This window comes from Macaca thibetana, chromosome X (assembly GCF_024542745.1).
Source record: "Macaca thibetana thibetana isolate TM-01 chromosome X, ASM2454274v1, whole genome shotgun sequence".
Classification (NCBI taxonomy): domain Eukaryota; kingdom Metazoa; phylum Chordata; class Mammalia; order Primates; family Cercopithecidae; genus Macaca; species Macaca thibetana.
The window spans coordinates 18,276,965-18,296,151 of record NC_065598.1 but is presented as its reverse complement, the minus strand read 5'-3'; the positions used below and the strand labels follow the sequence as shown (position 1 = coordinate 18,296,151).

The window sequence follows — 19,187 nt, the reverse complement described above, 5'->3', positions numbered from 1 at the left end:
AGGTTCGTGCTATTGTAACAAAGAGCACCAAAGTATGGTGACTTAATATAGCAGTGTGTTTCTTGCTCACTTAAAAGTTTCATTCATCAGTCAGGCACAGTGGCTTACGCCTGTAATCCTAGCACTTTGGGAAGCCGAGGTGGGCAGATTACCTGAGGTCAGGCGTTCAAGACCAGCCTAGTCAACATGGTGAAACCTCATCTCTACTAAAAATACAAAAATTAGCTGGGCATGGTGGCGGATGGCTATAATCCCAGCTACTTGGGAGGCTGAGGCAGAAGAATTGCTTGAACCTGGGAGGCAGAGGTTGCAGTGAGCCGAGATTGTGCGCCACTGTACACCAGCCTGGGCAACACAGCAAGACTGTCTCAGAAAGAAAAAGTTTCATTCAGCAGTCTAGGGTTGTTACGGCAGCTTGATGGCATGAGGGGCCCAGACTCTACCTTGTTGTTTTGTCGTCCTTAACATGAAGCGTCTATCTTGGGGTCCAGAATGGTGTCTCTCTCTTCTACCATCACATCCACATTCTAGTTAGTGGGGAGAAACAAAAGAGCAGCAGAGTGTGCATGATTTGCCTTTAAGAACACAAACATATTCTATTGGCCACTTCTGCCCACATCCCATTGACCAGAGTTTGGTTAGGGGGCCCCACCTAGTTGCAAGGGAGACTAACCAATGTCATCTTAGCCAGACGGCCGTTTGCCCAGATGAAACTCAGGGGTTCTATTACCAAATGAGGATGGGAAGGGAGTATCGGGTGGTGATTAGCAGACTCTGTCGGATAAAGATTTCTAAGTCGAAGACGATCGCAAGCACATTTGTGTTTTAAGTTCTCTGGTTCCTGTGGGGCCAGAGCAATCCAGGGAGAGTAGTGGAAGTGTGGCGAGAAAGGAGGGGGCATGGGCTAGAGTGGTGGCGGTGGAGACCGACAGAAGTAGAGGAATTTGAGGCACTTGGAGATGGAGCCAATAGATGGATTGGGCGCTGGAGGTGGAGAGGAGGGGCCCAGGATGGTTCTCAGGTGGCCGACATGGATGCATGCGAGGATGGGGTTTACTCAGAGACGTGGGGTCTGAAAGCGGGATGGGGTGGGGGCACTTAGGGGCTCACGTTGGGATGTGTTTCATCTGAGATGCTGAGAGGCATACAGAAGTCCTCTAGCTGGCAACTGAACTCTCTGGATTTGGGATTTAGGAAAGGTCTGGGACAGAAGTGAAAAGTCAGGAGCCACCCAAGGAGTAAGTCTGGAAAAAGAAGGGAAGGTGGCCCAGGGCTTAAGTCCTACAAAGTTAATTAAAATACACATTAAAGGGAAAAAAGGAGGTGGCGGGGGGGGACTACTATAGGTTTCCACAGTTTATGAGGAATGTAGCTAAAATAAACAAATTTAGTTGCTTCAACGGTTATCTGGCTTGACGCTTGTCAAAGCCCTTCTAGATCCACATGGGTCAGTGCTCTGCATGAGGCAGGAATGTCACCATCTGAGGGAAACACAAATAGGTGTGAAGAGAGTGAAATGTGCAGAAAGAATCACCCCGGGAGACACATGCAGAGGGCAGGGGCTGGTGGTCTAACAGCCATGCACCTGCATGTTTTGCAGACAGACATGTTCAACTGCTCCCAAAGGCAATTTCAGCCACACTCTGAGGCATTTCTTTGACAAATTAATCTGGAAAGTTTTTCTCAGGAGGTGGAGGTGCAGGGAGAGGGAGAATGAGATGCAAGTTAAGTACAACAGAAGCTGGACATTCCTAGGAGATAAGGCTCAGACTGCAGCCCAGACTGCCCGAGCTTGGCAGGGGGCTCTTCGGATGTTGGCATCCCCTCGAAAGCCAGCACCTGCCGGCTTTTTGCAGACATGCACAGGGGAAGTCTCCCGGTGACTTGGTATGTTCTCGGCAGGTGCGCCTGGCTCTCCAAGTTCCAGGACAGTAGCCAGTGGTTACAGATAGATCTGAAGGAGATCAAGGTGATTTCAGGGATCCTTACCCAGGGGCGCTGTGACATCGATGAGTGGATGACCAAGTACAGCGTGCAGTACAGGACCGATGAGCGCCTGAACTGGATTTACTATAAGGACCAGACTGGAAATAACCGGGTAAGTTGGGCTTATCCCAAACCACCTTCAGCTCACACCCTCTGGGACTTCCCCTCCTGTCCCTGCACTCCCGTCACTGCCCTCCTGTCACTGCCCTCTGTCAGAGCACTGACTCCGCGGCATGGTGGGTCATCTGCGCTTTCCCCCACAATGCGCTGTGCTCTCTTTCCTGGGCTTGCCTTGGTTCCCAGCACAGTTTGTTTGCAAATGAGTGCTACTCTTAAGTGCAAAAAAAAATTTATCTGAATTTCCATATCAGTATGCAGTTGCCTGAATTCTTAAGACTGACCATTTGGACTATTTCAACTCACTGGATCATTGAACGCACTTTGCTTCACGGGTGTTGTCTGATGTTATTGATGTGGGTAGAGAATCGTCCGTTTATATAGATGTAGCCTCTCCTATTGTTTGAGACTGACAGAGGGGAGCCTTTTGAGAACCTAGCAAGTTACCCATTAGCTAAATGGTTAAAAGGACTTCACCAGCACAAACACAGAGGAACTTAAACCTTTGGGCAACTCTACATCCTATTAATCTTTGTGGATTGAGACCGAAGTCTTCTTCACCATAGACTAAACACAGTAGACTTCTGACTATATATATATTTGCTATGCATAAAAATGAATTAAAAACTCACTAGCTCTTTGGAAATGTTAAACATCCTTTTGCCTAAGAGTAAGGAGTTCCCCAGGCTAATTTTGACATTTAATCCGGTTAAGTAGACATGTACAGCTGAGATTCAGAAGGCTTTGTAAGTCTCTGATGACAATTTATACAGCAAGACATTCATGGGTTGTTTCAAGGACGTTCATGGGTTGTGTTCCTATTGAACACAATAGGAAAAACCATCTTGATACTTGGACATTTCATTTCATTTTTATTCTTATTAGCTGGCTTCTCCAAAAGACATAAGAAGTTTTTCAAGCCCTGTGCTTCTGAAGGCCTTGGAAGTTCTTTGCAAAGAGGCACTTCACCCCTGCACTTGTGCAATCTGGTAGAGCCTGTTCCACCCTCCCCTCTCTTCACCTGGCTCTTGACTTGAATAGGTTCAAAGACAAACTGCAACAGAGAGGGTGGTGTGGGGCAGTGCCACTGTGGAGAAAGGCAAGAACATGGCAGACCAGGCCCTTCCCTTTTTGTGGATGGATGGTGCCAAATGCAACAGCCAGATATTTTCAGGAGATAATCCCAGAAGGAAATGAAATGTCTTCGTGGCATCAGGCAGAGCACCATGACTTTGGTAAGAGGGCAAAGAATGATTTCTTTGGAAATAGCGTCAAACATCCGCAGCATGTTTTTACGTTACATCCTTAAAAACATTAAGCAAACCCCCTTTCTCTTTACTCTGGCACCACCCTCCCCTTTCTAGAATCTTCCTTTGAGTTTTTATGTCTTTTTGTTTTCTTTTCTTTTGTTTTTGAGATGGAGTCTCGCTCTGTTGCACAGGCTGGAGTGCAATAGCATGATCTCAGCTCACTGCAACCTCCACCTCCCGAGTTCAAGTAATTCTCCTGCCTCCGCCTCCAGAGTAGCTGGGATTATAGGCGCCCGCTACCGCACCTGGCTAATTTTTTTGTATTTTTAGTAGAAACGGGGTTTCACTGTGTGTTGGCCAAGCTGGTCTCGAACTCCTGACCTCAAACGATCTGCCCGCCTCTGCCTTCCAAAGTGCTGGGATTACAGGCGTGAGCCACTGCGCCTGGCCAAGTTTTTATGTCTTTTTAAAAAAACATTTTCCAAGTTGAAAAGGTACTCGTCACTTGTATCAAAATAGGAACACACATTTAAGTTTTGGCTTACAACTCCTGAGCCAAGCACGCGTTTTCACTTCAGCCCTACTTTGGATACCTTTGGAACATGTAAGTGTGATGTGGGCCTTTTCAAAATGTCAAAATGCAAAGGATAAAAACTCAAAAGCGATGAGTCAAGAGGCATTTTCTAGCAGCACCCTCCAATACAGCTTTCTGTGATGATGGAAATGTTCACATCTGCATTGTCCAATATGGCGGCCACTTGAAATGTGGTTCATGTGACCGAGGAACTGAATTTTTTATCTAATTTTAATTAATTGAAGTGTAAACAGACATATTGGCTAGTGGCCACCGTATTGGATGGTGCAGTTCCAGATGTTCCGAGAATGTAGGTGTGATGACAATTACTCAAGGTCAGATTTTGGAGGGCACCCGCAAACTCTCTGTGCTTTAACCACTTTCTAATCATTTCCATTGTTAAAAGTTGGGGCTAGCTCCAGAAAGGAACCCTTCTTCCTTTTCCCTCCCCCGATGTGATGGTGACAGGATTTCCTCCATCTCTCTAGGTCTTCTATGGCAACTCGGACCGCACCTCCACGGTTCAGAACCTGCTGCGGCCCCCCATCATCTCCCGCTTCATTCGCCTCATCCCGCTGGGCTGGCACGTCCGCATTGCCATCCGGATGGAGCTGCTGGAGTGCGTCAGCAAGTGTGCCTGATGCCTGCCTCAGCTTGGCGCCTGCTGGGGGGTGACCGGCGCAGAGCGGGGCCGTAGGGGACCCCCTCACATACCACTGGGATGGACAGGGCTATATTTCGCAAAGCAATTTTAACTGCAGTGCTGGGTAGATTTTTTTTTTTTTTTAAGATATAGCTTTCTGATTTCAATGAAATAAAAATGAACTTATTCCCCACTCAGGGCCAGAGAAAGTCAGAACAAAGAAAATGTCCCGAAAACCAATTTTCTTACAAAAGCCTAAGCAGCAGGGGTAATTTTCTGCTCATTTTTTCTCAGTGACACTGTGAAAGGTGCAGTCTCAGGGGAACACAAAGCAGTCCTGATAATTTGAAAATTCCTGTGCTTTACCACATTCAAGACAAAAACATAGTTTCCTAAAGCCTGCCTTTGAATGCAGAAGGGAGCAGTTCCTCCTAGTTAACTTTCCACTAAATCATCGCCAAAGAGGACTTCAGAGCCCGGGGGAGGCAGCTGAGGATCTCAAGGGTGACTGAATTGCAGGGATGAGTGTGGTGGGTGAGAATCCCAGTGTCCTGAGAGGCTATACGTGACAGATGACCAAAAGCCCAAGGTAGGGGTTTCCTCTACTCGCAGTTCGTGTCCACCTTCAAGGCGGGTCTGGGCTTCCACCCTCATGAACACAGGGATTCGGGAGGGTCCAGAGTGCCCAATACATGCAGCTCCAATCTGCAATCCATTCCAGCAAATTCCCTGTGTCTGTGGTCACCATTTAGGTGATCACACAGGACAGGCTGCGCGTCCAAGTATATGTAGGGACCCTAAATGACCACAACACAGTACCATTGCCCTTTACCTAGGGCTACCATTTCCCAGCAAACCAAACATAGTTCGAGAACAGCTGGCCCAGGAGCTACCACTGGCTACTCAGAGGAGGCTCATTAGTTGGCTACATGCTTCGCAGGAACTGGGAAGGACTCACATCATAAAAAGGACCATGTGGCTTTTCCCTGAAAGATTCTCACCCTTCCACCCTCTCTGCCTTGCAATACGCAAACTGCGCCTGCTCCTGAAAAGCTCTCTGGGAAGGAATGGGCCTGGCTTTCCGTTCCCAGAGGCGGCGCCTTAGATTGGGAGGTCTCATTGGCCACTTACAGCCCAGCCTGAGATTCCAGGCCCCTCCCAGGAAAAGGCTGTTAAACACGGGGGAGGGGCAGGAGCGGTATATGGAGAGGAGGTGGTGGAATCAGAGAATGAGGCTGCTGTAAAGACTGTCCTGGCCCCAGACACAGGGTAGTCTCCGCTAGCAGCTCATTTCCGAGTTACTTTTCGTTTTCAAATGACAAGCCAAGTGACTAGACTCGCGCTAACACAGTCCTGGACAACACATTCACCTTTTCTGTGAACAGGCAGCCTTCTAAAAGCCCCAAACATCCTCCTTGGCGCGTTGGGGGCTCAATTATTTTATATCCAACCCAGCATCTTTCTAGTCCCCATGCTGTATGCTTGAACTTCGGAAAATGCTTTTCCCTGCCCAATCTTCTCTCAAATATAAACATATCACACAGGGTGTTGGGGCGGCGGTGGCGGGGGGGCGGGGGGGAGAACGCATCCCTGGCCTTAGGACACAGGACAAATCTATTTTGGATAGAAACGCCTGAACAGAGACCCTTATTTGGAAAGGTGAATTTGGTCACGACATGGACTGTCAGACAAAATGGCAGTATCCTAAGAGTTAAGGGCACATCAAACACAGGAGTAAAGACAGTGCAGTTCAGACAAAAAGGAGAGGAGGAAACAGGCAGGGAGAAAGGCTCTCCAAATAATTGTTCATGTTGGAAACTTTTGTCACGGCTTTATTGAGATTAAGTTCACATACAGTTTGTATCCACTTAAAGTGTACAATTTGATGACTTTTGGTATATTCAGAGTTGTGCAACCATTATCACTAGATCAATTTTAGAAAATTTATCACCCCAAAGAGAAATCCTGCAACCATCAGCCATCACTCCCCAACCCATTGGCCACCACAAGCCCTCTGCAACCACAAATCGACTATCTCTACAGATTGGCCAATTCTGGACGTTTTACATAAATGAAATCATATAGTATGTGGTATTTCGTGACTGGCTTCTTTAACTTAGCATAGTGTTTTAAAGTTCATCCACGTTGTAACATGTGTATCACTACATCACTCCTTTTTATTGCTGAACATCATTGTTCAGTATCATGTCAAGAGCACATTGTTATTTATCCATTCATCCATTGATGGAGATTTGGGTTTCCACTCTTTAGCAATTATGAATAATGCTGCTACGAACATTTGTGTGTAAGTTTTTGTGCGGATGTATGTTTTCATTTATCTCGGGTATACACCTAGGAGTAAAACTGCTGGGACACACACTCTTGTTTAATCTTTGGAGGAACTATTATCCCAAGTGGCTGCATCATTTTACATTTTCACCAGCAATGTAGGAGGTTTCCACTTTCTCCACATCCTCAGCAACACTTGGTACTGTCTGTCTTTGACTATACCCATAATGTGTGAAGTTGCATCTCAACTGTGGTTTTGATTTGCATTTCCCTAGTGACTAATGATGTTGAACATCTTTTCATGTGTTTACTGGCCGTTTGTACATCTTTGGAGAAACGTCTTTCAGATCCTCTGCCCATTTTAAATCGGCTTACAACTTACTGAGTTTAAGAATTCTTTGTATATTCTAGGTATAATTCCCTTATTGGACATGATTTGCAAATATTTTCTCCCATTCTGTGGATCTTTTTAACTCTCTTGATAGAGTCCTCTGAAGCACAAAATTTTAAACATTTGATGAAGTCCAATTTCTTTTTCTCTTTGCTTGTGCTTTTGGTGTCATGTCTGAGAAACCACTGCCAAATCCAAGGTCAGGAATATTTACCCCTATGTTTTCTTCTAAGAGTTTTATAGTTCTACCTCTTACAGTTAGATCTTTGATCCATTTTGAGTTAATTTTTGTATATGGTGTGAAATAGGAGTCCAACTTCATTCTTTTGCATGTGGATATCCAGTTGTCCCACCAGTTTGCTGAAAAGACTGTTCTTTCCCCCATTGAATAATTTTGGCACCCTTGTCAAAAAACAATTGACCATGAATGTGAGAGGGTTTATTTCTGGAACCCAAATTCTATTATCTCATTTTCTTCATTATTGTAGCTTTGTAGTAAGTTTGGAAATTGGGGCATATGAGTCCTCCAACTTCGCTCTTCAGGATTGTTTTGGCTATTCTGGGGTCTTTGAATTTCCATATGAATTATAACTAACTTGTCCATCATTGCAAAGAAGCCAGCTGGGATTTCACATTGAAAACTGCTCAAAACTTCAGAATTTAATACACAGTAAGATATATGATTCATAGGACATTTATCTGCAGGTAATTGGCTTACAACAGCATATTATTTACTTCATTCAATTCATATGACAGAATGTATAAAAATTAAAACTTTTATTGAGGGAGATCTGAAGCCTAATAGAATCTTGCTGTCAAACACACAAACTATGCTTGCAGTATCATTTCTTTTGTGGGGGAAACTTTCAATTAAAAATTAAACATAATGTAGGAAAAACTCACTCTTACCTTATTTTAACATATTTACTTTTATTTTTAGAAATGCTAGAGCGCAGTCTACACTGGAGATTGTTTAAAAATTGCGGTAAAATATACACAACATTTGCAGATTTTTAAATAATTAAATGAAATGTTACGAACAAAGAAGTAGCATTAAGTGTTGCCAATATTAAGAAAAAAAAATCTGAGTTGATTCGGGTACTCTGTGTGGGAGGAGGTTACTTGGACAAAGCAAAGGTATTTCCCAGATAGAGGTACTGCTATGAATCCATTCTCAGAGCCCAGAAGATTGAACTCCTAAAGTGACCCTTGGAATGGATGCTCACAGAACCCTGTCTTTCTGTCCACTTGGGGCTTGGTTGCTAAGGCCCACTGACAAACAGCTTACAAGGACTGTCACTTCCCCTGTGGTCCCAAGAGTAGTTCCATGATGGGTCATTCTTAAGCCCAACCTTACAGGGCTGATATGAAGATCAAATAGGCTACGTGCATCTAAAGGGCTTTGCGGACACCTACTGAGCTCTGTGTAACTGGCATTAAAGATTCAGTGATATTCCTTCTCAATTTTCTGAAACTGCCAATTGGGGCAGAAGCAATAGCAATGTTTTATAATAGCAATAATGTTATAAGAGCTCATATTTCTTGAGACTCTGTCAAGTGCTCTGCAGGTTATTATCTCATTAAATCTTCACAACACTGAGGTAGGTACTATGATTACCTCCATTTAAAAATAAGGAAACTGAGGCATAGTGAAGTGCCTTGCTTCAAGTCACATGAGATGTAGGAGATGGAGCCAAGACTCCACCCAGGCAAGCGGACTCTATATCCTGGGGATTTATTTATTTATTTATTTATTTATTTATTTATTTATTTATGAAATGGCATCTCGCTATGTCGTCCAGGCTGGAGTGCAGTGGTGCGATCTTGGCTCATTGCAACCTCTGCCTTTTGGGTTCAAGTGATTCTCCTGCCTCAGCCTCCCAAGTGGCTGGGATTATAGGCATGCACCACCATGCCTGGCTAATTTTTCTTTTTTTTTTTTGTATTTTTTTTTTGAGACGGAGTCTCGCTCCGTTGCCAGGCTGGACTGCAGTGGCGTGATCTCAGCTCACTGCAACCTCCACCTTTTGGGTTCAAGTGATTCTCCTGCCTCAGCCTCCCAAGCAGCTGGGATTACAGGCACGTACCACCACACCCATTTTTTGTATTTTTAGTAGAGATGGGGTTCCATCATGTTGGCCAGGCTGGTCTCGAACTCCTGACTTGAGGTGATCTGCCCGTCTCAGCCTCCCACAGTGCTGGGATTACAGGCGTGAGCCACCGCCCGGCCCTAATTTTTGTATTTTTGGTACAGACGGGGTTTCTCCATGTTGGCCAGGCTGGTCTCGAATTCCTGACTTCAGGTGATCTGCCCGTCTCAGCCTCCCACAGTGCTGGGATTACAGGCGTGAGCCGCTGCGCCTGGCCTGATCCTGGACTTTTAAGCCGCATCCCCAGAGGACCTCCAGCGACTTGTTTCAATGAAGTGTTCTAGTCTCAAATCACATCAATTACCATCTGCTGGGAAAGCGGATGGAAGGTGGCACATAAATTGTTGCGAGCTTTTAGAGAAGAATATGTTACACATTGTGGGGACTTGTTACCTGCTCTAATTAGTACACTTATTCCATAAGTGTAGATAGCCATTTCTAAGTCTGTTACCCTTTCCTTCACTCAACTAAGTTGTCTTTATTTCTGCACCTAGAGTAAACTTTAGACAAAGTTTTTAATATACTCTGTGTTGGAAACTGTTTTTAAAAATCTGAACCTTGGAGTTACTTGAATAAACCTGAATTACTAAAGAGAAACAACTCTGATTGTGACCACCATTCCACTCCATGTCAGTTTCCATACATGGAGGTGCAGTGACTTTTAAGGGTACATGGGCTTTACAATGAACATATTCGGCGTCAAATCCTGGCCCTGCCACTTCCAAACTGGGTGACCTTGGGCAGGTTAATGCCAAGTATGAAAATCTGTTTCCTCATTTGCGAAAAGGGGATAATAATAGTACCTGTTTCACTGGGTTGTTGTGAAAATAATAATAATAATAAAAAAGCAAAACACTTGGGCATTGTGCCTGGCCATAGTAAGTGCTATGAACATTAAAAAGTATAAGCACCAAATACTTTGATTCAGTCGTGGTAAGATTATAGTTGAAAGCACAGGCCACAAGTTTCCATGTCACTTAAAGAGACAGAGTGAAGAACTGGTTGACACAGTACTTTTAAGAATGGAAAGCACTGACTTTCAGCTCCTACCCTTTGTTTAGAAAGACAAAGAAAGCTGGAGAATGTTTTATATGTAAGTTACCACAAAAGCTAAATTCTTTCCCTCCTGATTGAACATGTACTCGGTTGGTCTTACCCTAAATGATGAAACTGAGGGCCTAAAACAGGGGTTAGTAAACTATGGCCTGTTTCTATAAGTAAAGTTTTATGGGACCACAGCCACAACTTTCTGATTTACGTATCATCCATGCAGCTTCTGCACTACAAAGGTGACAGGGAACTGAAGGGCCACAGAGCCCCCAATATTTACCATCTGGCCCTTTACAGAAAAAGCTTGCTCACCTCTCCTCTAGAATGAAAAAACCCTTATTAAGCTGTCCATCTTTGCTTTCTCCATAGCACTTAGCACAAGATTGGCCTCTCTTCCCATCCTCCTCAAACTACCACGTGAGTGTCTAGCGACGTGCAAAGGTGACAACACTCAAGTATAAAATAAACCAAAGTTTTCAAAATGCCATAAGGGGAAAAAAGCTTTATAAATAGGAAAACAAAGATCAACATCATTAAGTTACAGGATTTGCCTAGTTTTACATTAATTTCTCTTAAACTGATTACAACCTCAAAGGCCCATCATCCTTTATTTGAATTCGAATGCATTCTTTCTTCCCAAGAAGGAACTAAAATGGAGCTGTTCCCAGTTCAAACACAAGGACCACAGTGCTCAAGATTGGGACGGCCTGGCAGTCACATCAGTCAGTGCAAAATCTGCATTTTATTAAAGACATTTGGGAAGATCCATTCAAAAATACATTGTGCTCAGTAAAAATGAACCATTTCATGCTGATAATGAAGGTTATCACGGAGTAGGTATTTGTGTAATATTTACAGCAACAATAGAAATTTTACATAAGTTTAGAATGGAATTACATGCCAGAAAAAACTTGATAAGATGTACCAACACATGATACAAAGAGTTATAGAAACACTTTACAAATGGTTCATAATTCACTTGTGAGGATTTAAGTATTCAACACTTTAAATTCAGTTTGGATTCAAAAATTAAAAAGATTAACAATCACGTCACACCCTTGCCACAGTAGAAAGTATGGAATTACACTTTATATAATGGATTATAAAGTCTGTGCAATTAAGAATTTCCACTGATTCTTCATCTACCACATACTAGATGTCACATCATTCTGGCTTATCCCTATTTTTGTTTCTAAGAATGAACAGGGTCTCAATGTCACCCTGCCCTGTGTCTTCCCAGACACCACCTTCAAGCTTACTAGAGATTGAAGAAGCTCTGAATAGTTAGCTAAGTATATACAGAATAACTACCTGAATTCAAAATGGCACAAAGCAATTCTTGGAGATAGAAATTTGGGGCAATGATTTTGTTTGGTTTAATCATTTCTGTTAATCAATCCAAGTTTACAGTGAGAATTTACTTCTTTTAATCACCGTATTACCCCTCTAGCCTAACTCAATCAGTGACCAAAGAGTAAACAAGGAGAGGGAAACAGACTGAGGGCCAGAATCAGTTGTGTGTCTCTAGAGAAAACAGGTTCTCTGCAAGCTTTGCTTTCCATTTTGGAAAACCTAAGCCGTGCTGGAGAACTTACACATTCTCTGGGACAATAAGCATCTTGTTTGCTTTGTTTTGTTTTGTTTTTCCGTGAAACTCTACAGAGTTTAAACTGGAGCTTTTGACAATTCTGGCAATAAACACTTTAGTCCCCACAACAGGGACAAAAGTCAAGGCATCTACCTTTTCTATTCCTGGGTTTCTTCTGATTAGACCTGAAGCAGAGCACTAGGACAAGCTTGTCTGCCCCTGAAAGAAATCAGATCAGACTTTTGGGAAAGTAAAATTCCCAACCAAAGGAAGTCCTGAGGAATTCTTAGCAGTCTGTCAAAACAGGGGGGATGGAGGAACAGATAAGGCCTCTTTCTCCCTGATACTCTGTGTTGGAAGAGTAACGAACAAGGCAACTTCTAATCTGCATACAACATGGAGACCGATTTTCAGATTCCAAAGGAGGATCGAAATAGGGCCCAAGGATCAAATGGGGTTTCGAGACCTTAACCTTGTGAGAAATGAAGGGCTTTAGAAGTGAAACTAGTTTCACTGCCGCAATTTTGCTGGCCCTACAAATCCAGCGTGCCAACTATTACAATTTTTTTCCGGCAAAATGAGACAAACTTCCCTTAAATTTGGGAGTAAACAGTTGATGAATGAAAATGCAAGGCGGGTCATAATCATATTTAATAGCCTACAGTAAATACATGGAAGGGTGGGGTCAGTGCCCGGAGAGGAGAAAGGTGGAGCCAGGACCAAGCCTAACGCTGATGAATGAACAAACCACTGTGGGAAATGAAGATTCATATAGTAACTGGCTCACACGAAAGCCTACCATTTGTATAGTACATTCAATTCACAAAGAAAAAGAATCGAAGGGGCAGCAGGCCCAGAGTTTCCTAGCCACTCCACTTCTCCCATGTCGCATGTATGCAGATAGATGAGGGACTTCATTTTCTTGCATGATTTCTTACTCATCATTTCTGAGACAGAATTTTTCATCAGCTGAACCAGACCTCAAGATATTCTGTATCTCAGCTGGTCAAGAAGCAAAAGGAAGAAATCATAACTGCTTACAAGTTGTGTTTCTGGTTATTTTTGTAAGCTAGGCTTTTAAGTCTCTGAGAGGACCTTCTTGTGAGATTCTGGCCCCGGGAATTAGCAACAGGACACTTACAACCTTTGTACTGTCTTTTCTATGTCCCCTTTCAAAAAAATCAGAATTGTGGTTTCTTAAACCATAAGTAAGTTTTCTCTGCCTGCACACTTTCTTAGTGATGAACTGAAGGAGGCAAGGAAATATTTCACTATTTTCTGACTTGGTTCAATGTACCCTACCACATTCCAAAGTTCACAAAAGTATGAGTCTGTGGATCTTAGAACCCACAGAGAGCTCAATATCCCACTACCATGCAGGAGGTAACGAACTTCTAGATAGAAAAACAATGCTATCCAGGAAACATGTTCTGACCAGCAGAGAATGTGCAGATTTACTGAGTCCCAGCTGAGCTCCAGCACTGCATCACACTGAGCCACTGCCCTTGCTGAAAGAGTTCAGTCACCACCAGCTCCTAGGTGAACAGAAATAGATCTTTCTACACACTTGAAAAGTAATCCTCTGGCCTTTGAAAAAAAGTTGTACACTATGAGTCATTCTCAATAATACATGGCTAGAAGAAAATAAATGGCTTTTTTCCTTATTTACTCTAAAGACTAGTTTAAGAAGTGAGGATACTATGATCTTAACTAAGAGGGGCTGGAAAGGGACAATGGGATAGCATTTCCTAGTATAGTCCACTAATTCTCAGATTAGGAACATGCTAAACTGGCTAACTCTACAACCACAACATACTTTATAATACACGGTGTGACTAGAGACCGACAGCATAGCTCTGAGTTTAGAATTAAAGTACAACTGCGTAAGGTGAATCTTAAAGCATGTTTTAAAACAGATTTAACCAAAGCATACAGCACAAATACTTCTATATAACAGCCACATCACAACCACCAATACGGACTTTTTTGCTTCTAATTGGTCTGCCATATGCTAATATTTGTAAAGAGCTATTAAATGACTTGAATAAAAAACAAAGACATTTTCTTTCGGGAGACACAGCTAAAAGCCATGGATGCCTTCGAGCAGTTGGTAAAAATCATGCCAATCTGCCAGGCTGTTGCTTGCTTCTAAATATAAGCCTCATGGCTCTATGAAAGATTTTCTAAGGATGCTAACCTAGAATTTAAGTTCTCCAACACCTATAAAGTAACTCTGGTCTCCTTCCAAAGTATGCACCTTTTAGCAGGCCCAAGACAATGGAAATGAACAATAGGATTCCAAGGATTCAGGAATAGTGGTCGAAGACTCTTAAGAGAATGTGATGTTGAAGAATTCACACCTGCAGTACTATAGCCTGGACAGAACAAGGCCAGAGCCAAGCTCTGCAGACTGGTGGGCTTGGGATGGTGTAGGGCAGGGTTTCTCAACCTTGGCAGCAGTGGTGCTTGGGGCTGGAGCACTGTTTGTTTGGGGGGCTGTCCTGTGCATGGCAGGGTGTTTAGCAGCATCCCTGGCCTCTACCCACTTGATGCCAGTAGCACACCATCACCCTCAGCTGTGACAACCAAATGTCCCCAGACATTGCCAAATGTGCCCATGGGGCAAATCTGCCCCTAGTTGAGAACTGCCCCTAGTTGAGAACCACAGCTGTAGAGTCAGCTCACTTGAGCCCCTCAGCATAAAGCACTCCCTTTTGGTCTTGGGCTCTAGAGAGAGGCTAAATTTTAGAGCAAGACCAAACAAGGTTCAGTTAAAGTGTATTTAGAACTTTAGAGAGGAAAAACAAGGACAGCAGAGAAATAAAGGTAGAAAAACAGTGAAGCAGAGTTTCTTTTCCAAAGGAGATCAGTGATACTTTCATAAAAGTAACATAAGCTTTCATTCACCCTTTTTCTTCTTTAGGAAGTTAGGGCCGATAATAGGACATGGATGTCATGAATTCCCCTTCCTAAAGAAAAGGCAAATTTTTCTGACTTTAAATCAAGTCCTTTCTATCATAGATGGCAATCTTTGTGATGTCAATAATTCTTCATCAAGAGGGGAAAACAACAGTTAAAAGCTAAGAGAGGGCCCATTAGGTCTGAGAGAAAACTTTATCATCCCCCCTTCGTGAGCAGGAAGAGAATTGCATGCTAGAAATGCAGATTATAGTTCACTTACAGCTTATTGGATGAAAAGTCAGAACAGACAAAAGCTGAGAAGAAGATTAAAGAGCTACCTCGAAAACACTGGTTGAAAACATATGTAGATATCTGTAGGTATTTTCTGGCTCAAATCTGAGAATGTACAAAAAGTACGTATTGACTCTTCAGCAATTAGGTTTACTTTGCTCTAGGTAGAAGGCAAATATTCTAGCCCTTCTTTGAAGAACCATCATGAATAGAAATGTTCTGCAAACATCTGAGATCCCAGTGTTAACAAGGATGACAACATGGGAAACCAGCCCCTAGGTGACAACAAGCCTCGAATGCCACAGCATGGCAACGGGACCGTGCAGTTCCTAAGCGCATAGCACAGTGAGAAGTCTTTCCAGAGAAAAAAAGTGTAGTTTCTGGTTTGCAAGGGGGGAATACAAGGTAGAGATCTAGTATGAAAAAGAAGAGTTAAATACACACCCTTTTAGAGTCATTAGTGTCCAGGCAAACTGCTGATGGTCCACCTCACTTGTATCATCAAGCAGCTGCCTGGGAAAAGCCAGAATTCAGAGCTACCCAAACAGTACTGAACTGGTGAAAGAAGTAAGACAGAAAAAGAACTAAAGAGCATGCAAAACTATTGATTTGAGTCAAATTGTTTCAATAATAGTACCCAGTCGAGTTTCATTTTAGTGCCTATTACATTTATTAAAATTAAATAAAAAGCACCTTAAAATAACCTATCTATATAATCAATACACATTATAGTATTTATATAAAAATGCAATATGTGCACAATTTAAGCTTCAGGGAAACTAGGACTTTAGTCTTTATAATCTTCATAATCATCAGAGCTATGATCCTCAAAATCTTGGGGGAGGGTTAACAGTAACAGCACATTTCGATTATAGCTGACTTGATTCAGGGGCTGACACTCAGAATTTGAGGACAAGTAATAAATACTGAGAAGTTATCTCTTTGAGGGGTGGGAGGGACCTTTAAAAGTATTATTGCTAAGAGACTACTTCCAAAAATCCACTACTACTGATAGATGACAGTGCTGAGGTGACTTCCCTCAAGGATGACCCAGAGGCATGGGAGGGTAACACTTGATGGCCAAAGGGTTTGATGATACTTGGGAGTAACTTGGGAGCTGAAAGAGATCAGATGAGGGGGAAATAGGTCCTGTTCTGATAGGGGTTGTATGTGTAACAGGTGTGCATGAAAATCTTGTCATAAGTGGACAGCCCCAGGAAGAAAAAAATGGATAGAGTAATTTTTTCTCTATCTGGAATTGCTCCAGGAGCCTTTTAAATATGGTATTGGAGAAAGCAAGAGCAAAAAAGGCATTCAGAAATATAAATGCCACACATATATCTCACACCCCATCAGCCAAGAGTCTCCGGGACAGTGGACAATATTGAGGAGCATAGAGCTGGTTTGCAAGATCTGCAGACAGGTACCTCTTATGATCTCACAACAAGGAATGTTCACTGGCAAATCTTTGGTCTACGCTCTACACTAATGCTAAGTGGAAGAGCACATTCTCTCTACAAAGACCCACGAGTAATGCCTCAATCTATTCTCCCCTGTGTGCAAGTAACGTCCCTGGACACAAACAGGAGCCAAGTGTGTGAGGACGGAAACCAGGCCTGCTGAATTCTCACTGGCCTATCTGACTTTCTTCCCCTGCAGGTTTGGAAAGAGATGCTGCATCTCGTCTGCTACCAAGGATGTCTAGAGGCTACTGCTGGGGCCTAAAAGTTGAGCAAGGTTCATACTGTTACAGTCACGTGTAGCCACAATTCAACTCCCTTTATTAGAAGTATAATACTCACTTCATATCACAAATGTATAAAAATATGGCAGATAGTGTCATAACGATACTTTCTTTAAATGAATATATTTATAAAACAGATATTTACCATATATATATTTATATATAGAATAAAATACTCCTGATGCAATATATAAATGTTACTGTTTAGTTTTTATAGAAACTACTGTAGCTGTCCCACTGCTTCACAATGTTTCAAACAGCTCAAAATAACTTTACATTATAACATAAAAGATATGATTATAACAGTACAATATTAATTATAAATAAATGTTACAAATCCTATCAAATATGGAAGTTTAGAAAACAATTTAAGACATACAGTTCATCTGCTAACCCTTCAAAGGGATACTCTTGGATTACAATAAACCCCACATTTAGTCTAGGCAGAAAAAAATACGTAGTAAGGGCATCGGTCAACATGATTTTCCTATCCCTTGCAGTGCCAGGACACATACTGGCGTTCCCAAGTTCAACAGAGATTGCACTAAAGCTGGAATGTAAGGGGGAGAAACTGCCAAGAATTTCTTCTTCCTCAATGGCACACTCTATCTATTCTCACACAAGACCTGTGGGGAGTGGCGATTCCTAAGGAACTCCTGTGGCTCTAAGATCCCTGACTAGCATTTGTGGCCGCGAGGAGCTCGACGGCCCCAACACATGCAATATTGCACACACCTTCATAAAGCTGAAAATACTGGCTCACCACTTGGCCCGGCCCATGCCCCAAGCCCAGCCCACCCTTCCCCACCCCTCCCCCACTGGCTTGTCTGCCCACCCCTTCCCCCTACCAGCACAAATTACAAGGCTGTCTCTTTTAAATCATTCAGATTTGGCATTCGTGAGCGATTTGTTCTGTTATAGGGGTGCCCATTTGGCCCACTCTTGGCACCCAGCTGTTCAGAGTAGGAAGGGCCCTCTGTGGCACTCCTGGTCACAGAGGACACGTGCCAACCAGGATCCATCTGACCTGGCAGCTGGAGGGCTGGCCTGCCCTTCGGTGCGGGCTCCTGCCGGATGTTGCTGCTCCCGCCAGAGGCCTGGCTCAGGGGGTGAATCCGAATTTCTGAGAAGGAATTTTTGGTTTGTTGAGCTGTTAAGGGCTGGAAGCGGGGGTCTGAAGAAGCCGGGTGATTCGAGGCCGAAGAGAGATGTAACAACTTGCGCAGTGATTTTAATGGCTGGCTCTGAAAGAAAGGATGAGAATGCACACGGGATTCAAGTTAGAGTGACCATAAGTCTGGGGAGGGAAGGAGGCTTAGACCTGAGGTGACTGGGCGTGGCCAGGAAGGGCAAGCATGTGCAAGGAGGAGCTGGTCCAGCCAGATCTGTTCTTTGGGTTTTCTTCAAACAAGATTGTATTATTCTTTAATGGAAAAGCCTAGAAATCATAGAGCTGGTATGGCAGCCAATCAAAGGCCCAGGCTCATCTACCTGGTTGCATCCTATCTCTAACCAGGGGATCTCATGCTTCAACCAGCAGGAAGGAGAAAGAGCAAAAGGTGTACGTTTCTCTGTTTTGAGAAGACTTCCCAAAGGCTCCACACAATGCTTCCACTTATATTTCACCAGCTAGAACTTAAGTACACAGCCGTATCTAGTAGCAAGAGAAGCTGAAAATATGGAATGTTTTAGTTAGCAATGTACTCAACTACAAGTCGTATAGCCCTTTTTGTTCTCATCTCCCCGATTTCCCTCTCTCGAAATTACAAAATTCAAATGTTCCCTCGCTTTACTTTTTTTTTTTGAGAGGGGGAGGGTAACATTTGGGCATTGAAAATGCAAAGCACAAAGAAATATGCAAAACCCCAACAGAACTATCTAAATAATTTATTCACAGGAGGCCTTCAATTCCTAACATGGGCTCACAGTGGTCCGCCCTGCCTGTCTGTCTACTGTGCAGCTGGACACCCCCAGGTGCTGCATCAAGGAGGGAGACTGACTTCAGGGCAGAGGGGAGCAGCCTCAGAGCAGTCTCCTCACTGGACAACTCCTGAGCCTCATGCTCCTGAACGATGAAAGATGATGGCTCAATCTCCTCTTCCTTGATCTCAGAAGAGACATGGAAAGCACTTGGAAATTCACAGCCAGTCACAACTGCTGGACTTGGCCACTTAGGCTACAACCCTAGCCTTGGGGCCCCTCTGAGGCCAATT

At 43.3% G+C, this 19,187-nt stretch overlaps 2 protein-coding genes across 4 annotated transcripts in view; one reads left to right on the top strand and one right to left on the bottom strand.

Moving 5' to 3' along the window:
- RS1 (retinoschisin 1) overlaps positions 1-6,657 on the top strand; it is a 30,473-nt gene extending 23,816 nt beyond the window's left edge. The window contains exons 5-6 of the mRNA XM_050777525.1: positions 1,903-2,098; positions 4,416-6,657. Of these exons, the coding sequence (XP_050633482.1) occupies positions 1,903-2,098; positions 4,416-4,568 (349 nt within the window). The 3' untranslated portion in view covers positions 4,569-6,657. The remainder of the gene's footprint in view (positions 1-1,902; positions 2,099-4,415) is intronic.
- Positions 1-19,187, bottom strand: part of CDKL5 (cyclin dependent kinase like 5) — a 226,042-nt gene that overhangs the window by 7,351 nt on the left and 199,504 nt on the right. For all 3 annotated transcript variants that reach the window (XM_050777522.1, XM_050777521.1, XM_050777524.1), the window contains 2 exons: positions 18,002-18,218; positions 444-527 (listed from right to left, as the gene is read on the bottom strand). In XM_050777522.1, coding sequence (XP_050633479.1) covers positions 444-527; positions 18,002-18,218 — 301 coding nt within the window. The remainder of the gene's footprint in view (positions 1-443; positions 528-18,001; positions 18,219-19,187) is intronic.